The sequence below is a fragment of the Eretmochelys imbricata genome, chromosome 10 (assembly GCF_965152235.1).
Source record: "Eretmochelys imbricata isolate rEreImb1 chromosome 10, rEreImb1.hap1, whole genome shotgun sequence".
Taxonomy (NCBI): Eukaryota; Metazoa; Chordata; order Testudines; family Cheloniidae; genus Eretmochelys; species Eretmochelys imbricata.
In genome coordinates, this window is record NC_135581.1 from 40,095,193 (window position 1) to 40,109,515 (window position 14,323).

A 14,323-nucleotide genomic window follows, 5' to 3' on the forward strand; every position below is an offset into this window, starting at 1 on the left:
TTTTTGTCTCCAGGGGCTGCTGGAATGGACAAACATCTGATGCCCCACTGTATCATGCACCTCAGAAGCTGACATCTCAAATGCCATCTTGAAAGCATTGAATTTGGGTTGGGAGGTGGGGTCAGGTGTCATGCACCCCTCCCTGTGTGGATCACGACCTGCAAGAGGAAAATAAGAGCACTCAGCAGGCAGACTGGTTGGAAAATGCTCATTATTTTTAGGAAGGGGAAAAAAAAAAGTCCTGTGTCATCTCTGTCCCCTGACCCCTTATTATGGCAAACATGCATTTAGTAAAAATTTTCAATCTTTGAAAACCAAAAACTAAACTGAAAAACTAAAATGTTTACTGAAAGTGTGCACAGAAAATCTGCAATAATAATGACCAAAATGAATATTTTAATTTTTGGTCAAAAAGCTAATTTCCACTGAAAAAAAGTTTCAGTGGAAAAATGGGAGTAACTTTATTGTGGCTTGTTATGTGAAGGGAGGGGTAGCCCAGCTAAGGTTCAGCTGTCAACTAGCACACCCACCATGGCCCAGATCCTGAAAGGGAGTTAGGCACCAGAAAGCTACACAGCAATCTGGAAATCCCAGATCCCATACAATACAGTCTGGTCTTCCCTGGGGTCTGGAGGACCTATGGATGAAACTCTGGCCCCCCTGAAATCAATGGCAAAGCTCCTATTGATGTTAATGGGGCAAGGATTTCAGCCTGTGAGTTTAATTGAGATTCACAACTCATAGAATGGTGGCAAGGCATCCTGTCCCACTGTGGCATGGAGCACTGACGAGGGAAACAGCTCCCAGGACCCGTAGCAGTGCCTGGCAGGAATCCCGCAGACATCTCACGGGAATGGTGTTGATGAGACCACAGCCTAACACTGAATAAGGGAGCAGAGCAAGTTGTTTTTTGTTCTGGGGCAAAGGGCTGCTTGGGGAGCAGATTATTCTGAAGGTGGCAGCTGGATACAGAACAACTCCATTTCAGGTGCCAACTGTTGCTCCACTAGACCAGGGGTTCTCAAACTGTGGCTTGGGACCCCATTTTAATGGGGTCGCCAAGACTGGTGTTGGCCCTAGGCCCCAGCAAGTCTGAAGGACAAGCCCCACCACCCAGGGCTAAGGTTACATGTTCCCTGCCCAGGGCAGAAGCCATTGAGTTTCAGCTTTGCCCCCGCAACGGGAGGCAATGGGGCTCAGGCGGCAGGGCTCGGGTGGGCTCAGTCTTCGGTCCCCCCTCCTGGGGTCATGTAGTAATTTTTGTTGTCAGAAAGGGGTCATGATGCAATGAAGTTTGAGAACTGCTGCACTAGACCCTCAGGTCTAGTTCTGGAAAGACCCTTTCCCCACCCCTGATTCAAGTACCATTTCTGCATTTCCCATGCCCCTCCCCAACAGCAGCTCCCTGGCAGCTCCATCCTTACATTTCCCTTTTGATCTGTAAGTCTACACCACCAAGAAGTGATGGAGGCAGAAAAAGAAAGAGGTGAGATGCCTGGATACCACAGTAATGGAAGAACCCAGGCAAACACACAAGGAGTGGGAGAGTTTCACCAGTGCTCTTACTGGGCAATTTTGCAGTTTGTAGTGGCAACGTAGCGTCCAGTATAGTGAATATTGCACCTCACAACATTGTTGGTGAAGTCAGACTCCAGCACCAGGTACTTGGGGTTCACTTGAACCTGAGAAAACAAGACAAAGACCACATCAGGAAACAGTTTCTCTGATAGTCAGTGGAGAGAGAGAGAGCGAGAGAGATGTAATTGTGTGTTAGACCCCTTGTGTCTAACTTGTCTATTTAGCTTGTAAATTAGGACAAGGACTAGCTACTACTCTGTGGCTATACAGCACCTAGTGCAATGGGGCCCAGTTCTTGGCGGGTCCCTGGGCTTTACTGTAAACACATGATAATGTACAACTAGAATTTTTTTCAATGAAAAATGCACATTATTTACGGGGTTGGTGTGGGTGTTATTCCTTTTAGGGAACTAAACTATCATGGGCAGTTTTGCTATTCTACTTTTATGGTTTCTTCTACAGGTAAAACACCTCCACTTTCTTCCAAGAAAACAGTTTGTTATCCTGATGCAACCATCTTGCTTCACTGTAGCAAATGGTAAAAAAAAGAAAGCTGTAAACAAAGAGAGTCAAATTCAGCGGTGGTGTAATTGGGCTTAGCTTCCCTTGAACCGAATGGCATTGTGCCCACTTGTAGCAGGGCTTAATTTGGTCCTAAAAATGTGTTTGAGTATGAGTACACAATGGCTTTCTTTCCATCTGTTCTTGGGGTTACCAGCTATTGTTTCATTTTCATACCTCTCCCCCACCCCCACTGTTACTTCTAATTGCCAATGTGTAGCTTGTGACTGGGCCCTCCGTGCAGCTGCTTCTGTCCTCAAACAAATGTCTGATCAGCCATATTATTCACATGCTTTGAGGATGGATGTTCACAACCAAGGGGACTAGCAATGGGGCCGTGGACACACACAAACCAAAATCCAGCACTAAATTCATCATGGATTTCACGAGTAACTGCCTAGCTCTATTCATGGCAATGGCCTGTACAGAGAAGCTCTACATACAGGGAAACCAACCTTTAGGATGTAATTTCCAGGCTGAACGTCTGTTATGTCAATCCACTGGCAATCAATGTCGGCATTGTAGGTGTCATAGCAACCGGGACTCAAGCCCTGACAAAAGGAAAGAGCAGTGCTCACAATTCATAGGGCCCACACGGAGCCATCAGTTCATCTAGTCTGACCTCCTGCATAACACAGGGTATGGACTTTGCTTTTTATCTTTAGCATTTCTCATTTTTCCTTTTCTGTTGTTCCCTCTCTTTCTTTATATAGAAATATGTTCAGGAATTACCCACACTGCTCAGTTCTGTGCAGGTGGCCTGTCTAGTCTGCAACTTTTACTATTGCAAAACACATGTTTTTCTCCCAGGAGCTGTATTGCAGAGTCCATTCCATGTGGGCAAAGGAATCTAGTTCAGGTTTTTCTCCTTCCCAAGGTCTGCATGCAGAGTCCGTTCCTGGTGGACACAATCATCCAGTTCAGGCATTTTGAATGCGAAGGGAACAAGCAGTCTGAGGACTGTCCAGCAAATGTAATGCCTGTGATGGCTATATGAAAATACTGGAGTGGATTGCTGTGCCCATCTGGAATAACTATTTTACTTCATTTCAGGAAAAATTGGTGCATCTGTGTTTTGCTCAGCCCTATATATCTGAGCATCAGAAAGATTCAAGCGTGGAGTGCAGACTAATCCTATATACATATATACATACAAAAGCACTACCGAATGCTCAGCCAAAGATGTTGCTGCCCTGGGTGCCTCTCCTTTCCCTGCGCTGGGCAAGCCCAGGAAACAGAGGAGCCAGAACCGGGGAAGTGGGGCCTGGCTGGTACACTTTTCACCGGGGTGGACTCCGACCCTTCCCCTCTCTCCCCCCCAAGCCAGCCCCCCCACAGCCAGGCTAGTGTGGAGGGAGCCCACCTGGGGAGCCCAGGCAGCAGCTGTGCGGAGACTGGGTCCCTCCACCTGCCCGGAGTGTGGGGGGCTGCTGAGGGCATCCCTGGCCCGTGTCCCCCGCCCAGGGCAGGTGGAGGGACCCAGGCTCCGCACAGCTGCCCGCCTGGCTCTTATCATGGCCGGGCTACGATTCCGAGCCCCCCTCCCTCCTGGGCTGGAGCCAGGTTGGGGAGAGCTGCATGGGCAGCTGTGGGGAGTGTGGGTCCCTCTACCTGCCCTGGGCGGGGAGCCCGGGACACAGGCAGGGGGCTGCTTTCGCTCCCCGGTGCCCCTCTGGCTTCGCAGGGGGTGGGATCAACCCCCCCCCCCTTTGGGGAGGGCTCCAGTGCCTGTGCCAGGAAATCAATAGGACATGCCCACCTGAGCCTGCTTGATATTCCAGAGGGAGGTGTAACCCCTGCACTGGCATGATGCCCTGAGTGAGGGAGATTCCTGACCAGGTCCAGACACTCACTAATCCCTTCCCCAGCTCCCATAGGTGACTCTTCCTGCCCACTCACAGCTGGGTGTCTGGGAGACTGGGATGGTCGGGGAAGAAAGCCCTGCACTAAATTGCAGCCAGACGGTAGAGTGGCCCTGAATTCGTTGGACACACCTCCTCCTCCTCTCACCTGGGTATGTGAAGTGCAGGCATAGCGCTTCAGGTTCCCAAAGTCGCAGGTGGTGTCCTCCAGGCAGAAGCTAGCCTTGTGGCCCTCGGCCACCTTTCTCCCTGTGGCCGCATCCAGCAGGTCGTAGTGGCTGAACTCGTCCATGCTGTGGTAGTGCCTGGGGGAAACCCAGGGCAGAGGCATGTACCACAGCGATATTCACAGATATATGCTGGGTGGGTGCAGGGGCACCAGAGCAGCCCAGGAGTGGGCGGGGGCAGGGAAAGTGGCAGGATCCCAGATCCTCCCCACCCCACATTTAGAAAATGCTGGGGCTCTGAGCGATGGAGTGTGTGGCTTCTTGAAAGCCACCTGCTCCCACAATGCATAGGTCACAACATTAGAAGCCCAAACTTCTCTTTGCCCGTGGCACTCAGTTCAGGGGTCCGTGATGATGTGGCCTGACCCTTTGGGATCAGCACAGGATACTCACTCTGAGCAGCATGGAGACAGGAGGAGGAGCTGGCAGGGAAATGGTTTTGGGTTTGTGGGGTGGGATAAATAAATATTGCAGAGAAAGGATGAAAGAAAAGAGGAGCAGAGGAAAAAAGAAAGAAGAAAAGGATTGGAGTAAGGGAATGAGAAAATGGAGAGAGGAAAGTAAGGTGGGAATGGAGGAGGCAAGTCCATTGATCTATAGCCAGGGGTGGCTCTAATCCTCAGCATATTGACCTAGATCCCAGTTCAGCAAAACGCTGAAGCATGTACTCAAGCTACTTTACTGAACCGAGCCTCACCCTGAACCAGCCTGGGTGGCTCCCCACGGCTGGATACCAGCCTCTGCCCACCAAAGGAAGGTCCCCTTGGCAAGGCCCTGTCACCCAGAGATGGACTAGTAAGTTGCTGAGGAGTGCCAAGTTCTCCTCAACTTACTGGTGGCAGCTGTGCCACTCCCAGTTGTGGCGGGGGCGGTTGGGCAGGAAGTCTGCTGTGCCCTGGTTCTTCACCCGCTGCGGGAACCTCAGCAGCACCCGGATGTCGTAGTCGGTGGCCTCGGGGGTGTAGGCAGTGCTGAAGGGGTTAAAAGGAAGGAAATGGGGGAGATGGGTGAAAGTCACTTCACCCTGAAAACAGCTGGTGACATCTGAGCACTGGATGGGCTGAGGGATGGAGCTTCTACTTGGAGCAGAGGGAATTTTTTTCAGTGAATAGATTTTTTTGCTGAAAAATGCATTTTATTTTATTTTTTAGCTCAGAAACTGTTCCTGAATTCGGGTTAAAGCTGATGTATCCCTTCTGGGTTTGATTTTAAGTCATAACTTTTCGTTTCAGCTATTCAGTTTGAAGCAGCATTTTCTTTTCCAATGTGGCTGGTTAAAAAAAACAAAGGGGTGGTGGTGGTGAAAACACACGAAGTTGGATGAATCAGAACACAAAACTTGAAAGCAGATTACCGGTAATTTCAAAACAACTGCAACATTCCAAAATTAGATTTTCCAAGTTTTTGATTTAATGAAATGTTTTGAAAAACATGGTTTTTGTTTTAATTGAACCCGTCTTTTCTTCAGCCAAACCAAAAAAGTCATTATTTGCTCAGTTCAGCTTGTCATAACCTGCCCCTGGGAGGGAGGGCGGGGGAGGGGGAGGGAAAGGCTCTGCTACCCCATTGGAGGAGAAGGGTTATACAGAGCGTGACAAGGCTGAGGCATCAATTGCTTAATTGTTGGGTTTAAGTGGTGCTAAGAGTCCAGCTGAGAACAGCTGCCCAGCTCCAAGTGGGCCCTTCACACAAAGTTCATTTTGAGCACAGGAACTGATTGCAATTCTATGTGCGCTCTAAACTTTACAGAGCAGGGAAGCTGAGATGAGTCATTGCAAGGGGAACAAAAATACATCACGTAAAATAACCCAGCCCCTCATTAATATATGAGTCGCATCTGCTAATACTGTGCATTCCAAGGCACATCTGCTTAATTAAGGCCAGATTCTGATACCCTTACTCCTGTCGAACATCACCTTACTACACTGGTGTTAATGGCACTATGTACAGAGTAAGATACTACCCAATGTGACCAGCTGTATCAGAATCTGGTCCTCACCAAGCAAAGGCAATGTTTCATTATATTCAGCACAGCACTGCCTTAAGCAGCTACAGAAATGCCAAGTAAATTCCAGAAACTATTAGTGATGGTGGCATCTATCTATTTATCTATCTATGCATCCGATGAAGTGAGCTGTAGCTCATGAAAGCTTATGTTCAAATAAATTTGTTAGTCTCTAAGGTGCCACAAGTCCTCCTGTTCTTTTTGCGGATACAGACTAACACGGCTGCTACTCTGAAACCTCTAATTTAATAGAATATCAATCACCAATATATTCAGTGTATGAACTAGAAAGAACAGTTACACGAATCTTCACATTCCATTGTATCCACAGTGAATGAAGGTAGATTTTCATGGGCACAAATGATTTTTTTCTATTAAAAACGGTTTTCATTGAAATTTTTTGTCCCTTCTCAGAAATCTGGACATGTGCAGAAAAGGGCTGTACAACAGTAAAACAACAATCCTCAGATTCATTCTCTCCTAGACTTCCTGTTTAGTGCTTTTGCTGGCCAAATTTGCGCACCTCTGAGTTAACACCGGAAGCTTTCCAAATTCAACCAGATTTTTGGCTGGCCCATCATTAATACCAAGGTAGCGACAACAGTATCATGAACTCCAAACATTCAAAAATCATGAGATTGTTTAAAAATCATGAGATTGAAAACATTGGATTATTTTTCTTTGCCTTCAGGTTTCTGAGCCTTTAAGTTGTCCAGCTTTTCTCTGCAACCACGAGGGTTAGAAACTTCTTTTATATAGGAAAGTTCAGATTCTTCCCTAATCTCCTGACTCCAGGAACTGGGGCTTCAGGGAGAACCCCAAATAGTACAATACTCATGTATAATCACAAGAGTTGGCAACATGGAGTCACGCATCTCCTTACCTGGCGAGGCACTTTTCCTCAGCGGCACAGCGGAGAGAATAGAGGTGAGCTCTCTGGATGTAGGTGGAGGCCTGGACATAGTTTGGATCAGGTACTAAGTCAGGGAGGCCTGTAAAAGATAGAGACGCAGCCTGAGAAAAGCCTGAAAATACATCAGCCACTTAAAGACTAACAGGAGCTGCTCGCTATGTGCGTCTGACACAGCAGTATTCTCAGACTTGGAGGCAGCTGCTCCTAATCTCATTGGGAAAGCTTGCCTTGGTGACTGCCATGTTTTTTTAATTTCAGCTAAAGATGGAAATCCTCTTCACTTCCCCCCTCCCAACTCCGTTTCATTGGCAAATCAAACTTACATTTTCAAAGGCAGCCTGCTTCATCCAGCCTCCTGGAACTGATTAAATGAAAGATTCCATTGGCTGGGTTACCCATCAGATTTGCAGTGGATTGTGGCTTCTTTTTCCTTCCAAACCAGCGGAGATAGCAATTACCTTAGTACCAACCTGGCTGGGAGACAGCACCAGAAATGAGTTCTTCCTATTTAATTATTTATTTTTAAAGTGAATTTAGTGGGCATGAAAGATTAACAGCCTTGGTAACATGCCAGGGAATCCACAGACAAGTGATAGCACAGAAATCAGTAATGGAAGCTTTTGATCTATTCACTCCTTTTGGCTAGACCACACCACCTCCCTGGGTGAATCTGAAAAGGAAAAGAGGCTGCCAAGAAGCTGTGCATTCTAGATCTGGGTGCTGTGATGGTTACAGGTGGTATTGACAGGGCTTTTCCAGGGAACTAATGCGCTCTGCATTAGACAATCTGATTGCTTAAATTTTCTCTCAATGTTCCACTGAACTCAGAATGTGTCATACTCAGAAAGGGGAGGGCATAATCTTGGCCCCAGGGATTTTACTAGGACATTACAAACACAAGTTTCAGGAATTCTGATCAGGGAAAGGATCTGGGGATAGGCTTGCGGTGAAACACACTTGGGCAATATACAAAACTTGGTGGCAGAATGCTAACATAACTTACACTGATTAAACTTTATAGTGTAGACATGGCCTGTGAAACCAACATCTCACAAACTGGATACTGGGACTTAGTGAGAGGAGAATGATCATTACAACTCTACAAAAGGGCTAGTCCAGGATGTTGCTGCCTTGCTGGAGTATGGGGCACCGTAACTCTAGTTGAGATATAACGGGAGAGAGATTAATATTTGGCAGAAGTATAGAAGGTGGCAAATAGGGAGCTAATCTAGTTATGAGAAGAGGTGAAGGGCCAATATTTACCTTCCTTCGCACTGAAAGGGGTGTATGATGCAGGTAAGCAACTGATTTCATGTTCTTTCCACAGGTACTAATGCGGAGAGTGAACTAGATGATACATCTGAGGGAAGGGAACAAAAGGAGACTCTGCCGATTTGAAGGCATGAGATGCACTGTTTTAGGGATGGGGGTTCCATGACCACCGCTCCCAAGAGAAGGAGGCGGGTGGTGGTGGTCAAGGAATCTCTCCTCAGGGGGACTGAGTCATCTATCTGCCACGCCGACCGGGAAAACCAAGAAGTCTGCTGCTTGCCAGGAGCTAGGATTCACGATGTGAGAGAGAGACTGCCGAGACTCATCAAGCCCTCGGATCGCTACCCCTTCCTGCTTCTCCACGTGGGCACCAATGATACTGCCAAGAATGACCTTGAGCAGATCACTGCAGACTACGTGGCTCTGGGAAGAAGGATAAAGGAGTTTGAGGGGCAAGTGGTGTTCTCGTCCATCCTCCCCGTGGAAGGAAAAGGCCTGGGTAGAGACCGCTGAATCGTGGAAGTCAACAAATGGCTATGCAGGTGGTGTCAGAGAGAAGGCTTTGGATTCTTTGACCATGGGATGGTGTTCCAAGAAGGAGGAGTGCTAGGCAGAGACGGGCTCCACCTAACAAAGAGAGGGAAGAGAATCTTGGCAAGCAGGCTGGCTAACCTAGTGAGGAGGGTTATAAACTAGGTTCACCAGGAGAAGGAGACCAAAGCCCTGAGGTAAGTGGGGAAGTGGGATACCGGGAGGAAGCATGAGCAGGAGATTGTGAGAGGGGAGGGCTCCTGCCTCATACTAAGAAAGCAGGACAAACAGCAAGTTATCTCAAGTGCCTATACACAAATGCAAGAAGCCTGGGAAACAAGCAGGGAGAACTGGAAGTTCTGGCACAATCAAGGAATTATGATGTGATTGGAATAACAGAGACTTGGTGGGATAACTCACATGACTGGAGTACTGTCATGGATGGATATAAACTGTTCTGGAAGGACAGGAAGGGCAGAAAAGGTGGGGGAGTTGCACTGTATGTAAGAGAGCAGTATGACTGCTCAGAACTCCGGTATGAAACTGCAGAAAAACCTGAGAGTCTCTGGATTAAGTATAGAAGTGTGAGCAACAAGGGTGATGTCATGGTGGGAGTCTGCTATAGACCACCGGACCAGGGGGATGAGGTGGACGAGGCTTTCTTCTGGCAACTAACAGAAGTTACTAGATCGCAAGCCCTGGTTCTCATGGGAGACTTCAATCACCCTGATATCTGCTGGGAGAGTAATACAGCGGTGCACAGACAATCCAGGAAGTTTTTGGGAAGTGTAGGGGACAATGTCCTGTTGTCAGTGCTGGAGGAACCAACTAGGGGCAGAGCTCTTCTTGACCTGCTGCTCACAAACCGGGAAGAATTAGTAGGGGAAGCAAAAGTGGATGGGAACCTGGGAGGCAGTGACCATGAAATGGTCGAGTTCAGGATCCTGACACAAGGAAGAAAGGAGAGCAGCAGAATACGGACCCTGGACTTCAGAAAAGCAGACTTTGACAACCTCAGGGAATTGATGGGCAGGATCCCCTGGGAGAATAACATGAGGGGGAAAGGAGTCCAGGAGAGCTGGCTGTATTTTAAAGAATCCTTATTGAGGTTAGAGGGACAAACCATCCCGAAGTGTAGAAAGAATAGTAAATATGGCAGTCGACCAGCTTGGCTTCACAGTGAAATCCTTGCTGATCTTAAACACAAAAAAGAAGCTTACGAGAAGTGGAAGATTGGACAAATGACCAGGGAAGAGTATAAAAATATTGCTCGGGCACGCAGGAGTGAAATCAGGAATGCCAAATCACACCTGGAGTTGCAGCTAGCAAGAGATGTTAAGAGTAACAAGAAGGGTTTCTTCAGGTATGTTCGCAACAAGAAGAAAGTCAAGGAAAGTGTGTGTCTTTTCCTGAATGAGGGAGGCAACCTAGTGACAGAGGATGTGGAAAAAGCGAATGTACTCAATGCTTTTTTTGCCCCTGTCTTCACGAACAAGGTCAGCTCCCAGACTACTGCACTGGGCAGCACAGCATGGGGAGGAGGTGACCAGCCCTCTGTGGAGAAAGAAGTGGTTCGGGAATATTCAGAAAAGCTGGACGAGCACAAGTCCATGGGGCCGGATGCGCTGCATCCAAGAGTGCTAAAGGAGTTGGCGGATGTGATTGCAGAGCCATTGGCCATTATCTTTGAAAACTCATGGCGATTGGGGGAGGTCCCGGACGACTGGAAAAAGGCTAATGTAGTGCCATCTTTAAAGAAGGGAAGAAGGAGGATCCGGGGAACTACAGGCCAATCAGCCTCACCTCAGTCCCTGGAAAAATCATGGAGCAGGTCCTCAAGGAATCAATTCTGAAGTGCTTAGAGGAGAGGAAAGTGATCAGGAACAGTCAGCATGGATTTATCAAGGGCAAGTCATGCCTGACTAATCTAATTGCCTCCTATGACGAGATAACTGGCTCTGTGGATGAGGGGAAAGCCGTGGACGTGTTGTTCCTTGACTTTAGCAAAGCTTTTGACACGGTCTCCCACAGTATTCTTGCCAGCAAGTTAAAGAAGTATGGGCTGGATGAATGGACGATAAGGTGGATAGAAAGCTGGCTAGATTGTCGGGCTCAACGGGTAGTGATCAATGGCTCCATGTCTAGTTGGCAGCCGGTATCAAGTGGAGTGCCCCAAGGGTCGGTCCTGGGGCCGGTTTTGTTCAATATCTTCATTAATGATCTGGAGGATAGTGTGGACTGCACCCTCAGCAAGTTTGCAGATGACACTAAACTGGGAGGAGAGGTAGATACGCTGGAGGGAGGGATAGCTCAGTGGTTTGAGCATTGGCCTGCTAAACCCAGTATTGTGAGTTCAATCCTTGAGGGGGCCATTTAGGGATCTGGGGCAAAAATTGGGGATTGGTTCTGCTTTGAGCAGGGGGTTGGACTAGATGACCTCCTGAGGTCCCTTCCAACCCTGAGATTCTATGATTCTATGAGGGTAGGGATGGGATACAGAGGGACCTAGACAAATTGGAGGATTGGGCCAAAAGAAATCTGATGAGGTTCAACAAGGACAAGTGCAGAGTCCTGCACTTAGGACAGATGAATCCCATGGACCGCTATGGACTAGGGACCGAATGTCTAGGCAGCAGTTCTGCAGAAAAGGACCTAAGGGTTCTAAAAAGAAAAGGAGTACTTGTGGCACCTTAGAGACTAACCAAGTTATTTGAGCGTAAGCTTTCGTGAGCTACAGCTCACTTCATCGGATGCATTCTGTGGAAAGTACAGAAGACGTTTTTATACACACAAACCATGAAAAAATGGGTGATTATCACTACAAAAGATTTTCTCTCTCCTCACCCCACTCTCCTGCTGGTAATAGCTTATGTAAAATGATCACTCTCCTTACAATGTGTATGATAATCAAGGTGGGCCATTTCCAGCACAAATCCAGGGTTTAACAAGAACGTCTGGGCGGGGGGGCGGGAGGAAAAAACAAGGGAAAATAGGTTACCTTGCATAATGACTTAGCCACTCCCAGTCTCTATTCAAGCCTGAGTTAATTGTATCCAATTTCCAAATGAATTCCAATTCAGCAGTCTCTCGCTGGAGTCTGGATTTGAAGTTTTTCTGTTGTAATATCGCAACTTTCATGTCTGTAATCGCGTAACCAGAGAGATTGAAGTGTTCTCCGACTGGTTTATGAATGTTATAATTCTTGACATCTGATTTGTGTTCATTTATTCTTTTACGTAGAGACTGTCCAGTTTGACCAATGTACACGGCAGAGGGGCATTGCTGGCACATGATGGCATATATCACATTGGTAGATGTGCAGGTGAACGAGCCTCTGATAGTGTGGCTGATGTTATTAGGCCCTGTGATGGTGTCCCCTGAATAGATATGTGGGCACAGTTGACAACGGGCTTTGTTGCAAGGATAGGTTACTGGATTAGTGGTTCTGTTGTGTGGTATGTGGTTGCTGGTGAGTATTCGCTTCAGGTTGGGGGGCTGTCTGTAGGCAAGGACTGGCCTGTCTCCCAAGATTTGTGAGAGTGATGGGTCATCCTTCACGATAGGTTGTAGATCCTTGATAATGCGTTGGAGGGGTTTTAGTTGGGGGCTGAAGGTGACGGCTAGTGGCGTTCTGTTATTTTCTTTGTTAGGCCTGTCCTGTAGTAGGTGACTTCTGGGAACTCTTCTGGCTCTATCAATCTGTTTCTTCACTTCCGCAGGTGGGTATTGTAGTTGTAAGAGTGCTTGATAGAGATCTTGTAGGTGTTTGTCTCTGTCTGAGGGGTTGGAGCAAATGCGGTTGTATCGCAGAACTTGGCTGTAGACAATGGATGGTGTGGTGTGGTCAGGGTGAAGTCTGGAGGCATGTAGGTAGGAATAGCGGTCAGTAGGTTTCCGGTATGGGGTGGTGTTTATGTGACCATCGTTTATTAGCACTGTAGTGTCCAGGAAGTGGATCTCTTGTGTGGACTGGAACAGGCTGAGGTTGATGGTGGGATGGAAATTGTTGAAATCATGGTGGAATTCCTCAAGGGCTCCTTTTCCGTGGGTCCAGATGATGAAGATGTCATCAATATAGCTCAAGTAGAGTAGGGGCATTAGGGGATGAGAGCTGAGGAAGCGTTGTTCTAAGTCAGCCATAAAAATGTTGGCATACCGTGGGGCCATGCGGGTACCCATAGCAGTGCCGCTGATTTGAAGGTATACATTGTCCCCAAATGTAAAATAGTTATGGGTAAGGAGAAAGTCACAAAGTTCAGCCACCAGGTTAGCCGTGACATTATCAGGGATAGTGTTCTTGATGGCTTGTAGTCCATCTTTGTGTGGAATGTTGGTGTAGAGGGCTTCTACATCCATAGTGGCCAGGATGGTGCTATCAGGAAGATCACCGATGGATTGTAGTTTCCTCAGGAAGTCAGTGGTGTCTCGAAGGTAGCTGAGAGTGCTGGTAGCGTAGGGCCTGAGGAGGGAGTCTACATATCCAGACAATCCTGCTGTCAGGGTGCCAATGCCTGAGATGATGGGGCGCCCAGGATTTCCAGGTTTATGGATCTTGGCTATGTAGACTCCCTCCTCAGGCCCTACGCTACCAGCACTCCCCCCCTTCCCCTCCTCCTCAGACGTTCTTGTTAAACCCTGGATTTGTGCTGGAAATGGCCCACCTTGATTATCATACACATTGTAAGGAGAGTGATCACTTTACATAAGCTATTACCAGCAGGAGAGTGGGGTGGAGGGAGAGAAAACCTTTTGTAGTGATAATCACCCATTTTTTCATGGTTTGTGTGTATAAAAACGTCTTCTGTACTTTCCACAATATGCATCTGATGAAGTGAGCTGTAGCTCACGAAAGCTTATGCTCAAATAAATTGGTTAGTCTCTGAGGTGCCACAAGTACTCCTTTTCTTTTTGCAAATACAGACTAACACGGCTGTTACTCTGAAACCTAAGGGTTCTAGTGGACGAGAAGCTGGATATGAGTCAACAGTGTGCCATTGTTGCCAAGAAGACCAATGGCATTTTGGGATGTATAAGTCGGGGCATTGCCAGCAGATCGAGGGACGTGATCGTTCCCCTCTATTCGGCATTGGTGAGGCCTCATCTGGAGTACTGTGTCCAGTTTTGGGCCCCACACTATGAAAAGGATGTGGAAAAATTGGAAAGCGTCCAGTGGAGGGCAACAAAAATGATTAGGGGACTGGAACACATGACTTCTGAGGAGAGGCTGAGGGAACTGGGATTGTTTAGTCTGCGGAAGAGAAGAATGAGGGGGGATTTGATAGCTACTTTCAACTAGCTGAAAGGGGGTTCCAAAGAGGATGGATCTAGACTGTTCTCAGTGGTAGCAGATGACAGAATGAGGAGTAATGGTCTC

General features: G+C 47.6%; 1 protein-coding gene across 1 annotated transcript in view; it reads right to left on the minus strand.

Moving 5' to 3' along the window:
- Positions 1 to 1,562: 1,562 nt before the first annotated feature.
- LOXL1 (lysyl oxidase like 1) overlaps positions 1,563 to 14,323 on the minus strand; it is a 36,159-nt gene continuing 23,398 nt past the window's right edge. The window contains exons 2-6 of the mRNA XM_077828658.1: positions 7,117 to 7,225; positions 5,062 to 5,199; positions 4,150 to 4,306; positions 2,595 to 2,690; positions 1,563 to 1,682 (exon numbers count right to left, since the gene is read on the minus strand). Of these exons, the coding sequence (XP_077684784.1) occupies positions 1,563 to 1,682; positions 2,595 to 2,690; positions 4,150 to 4,306; positions 5,062 to 5,199; positions 7,117 to 7,225 (620 nt within the window). The remainder of the gene's footprint in view (positions 1,683 to 2,594; positions 2,691 to 4,149; positions 4,307 to 5,061; positions 5,200 to 7,116; positions 7,226 to 14,323) is intronic.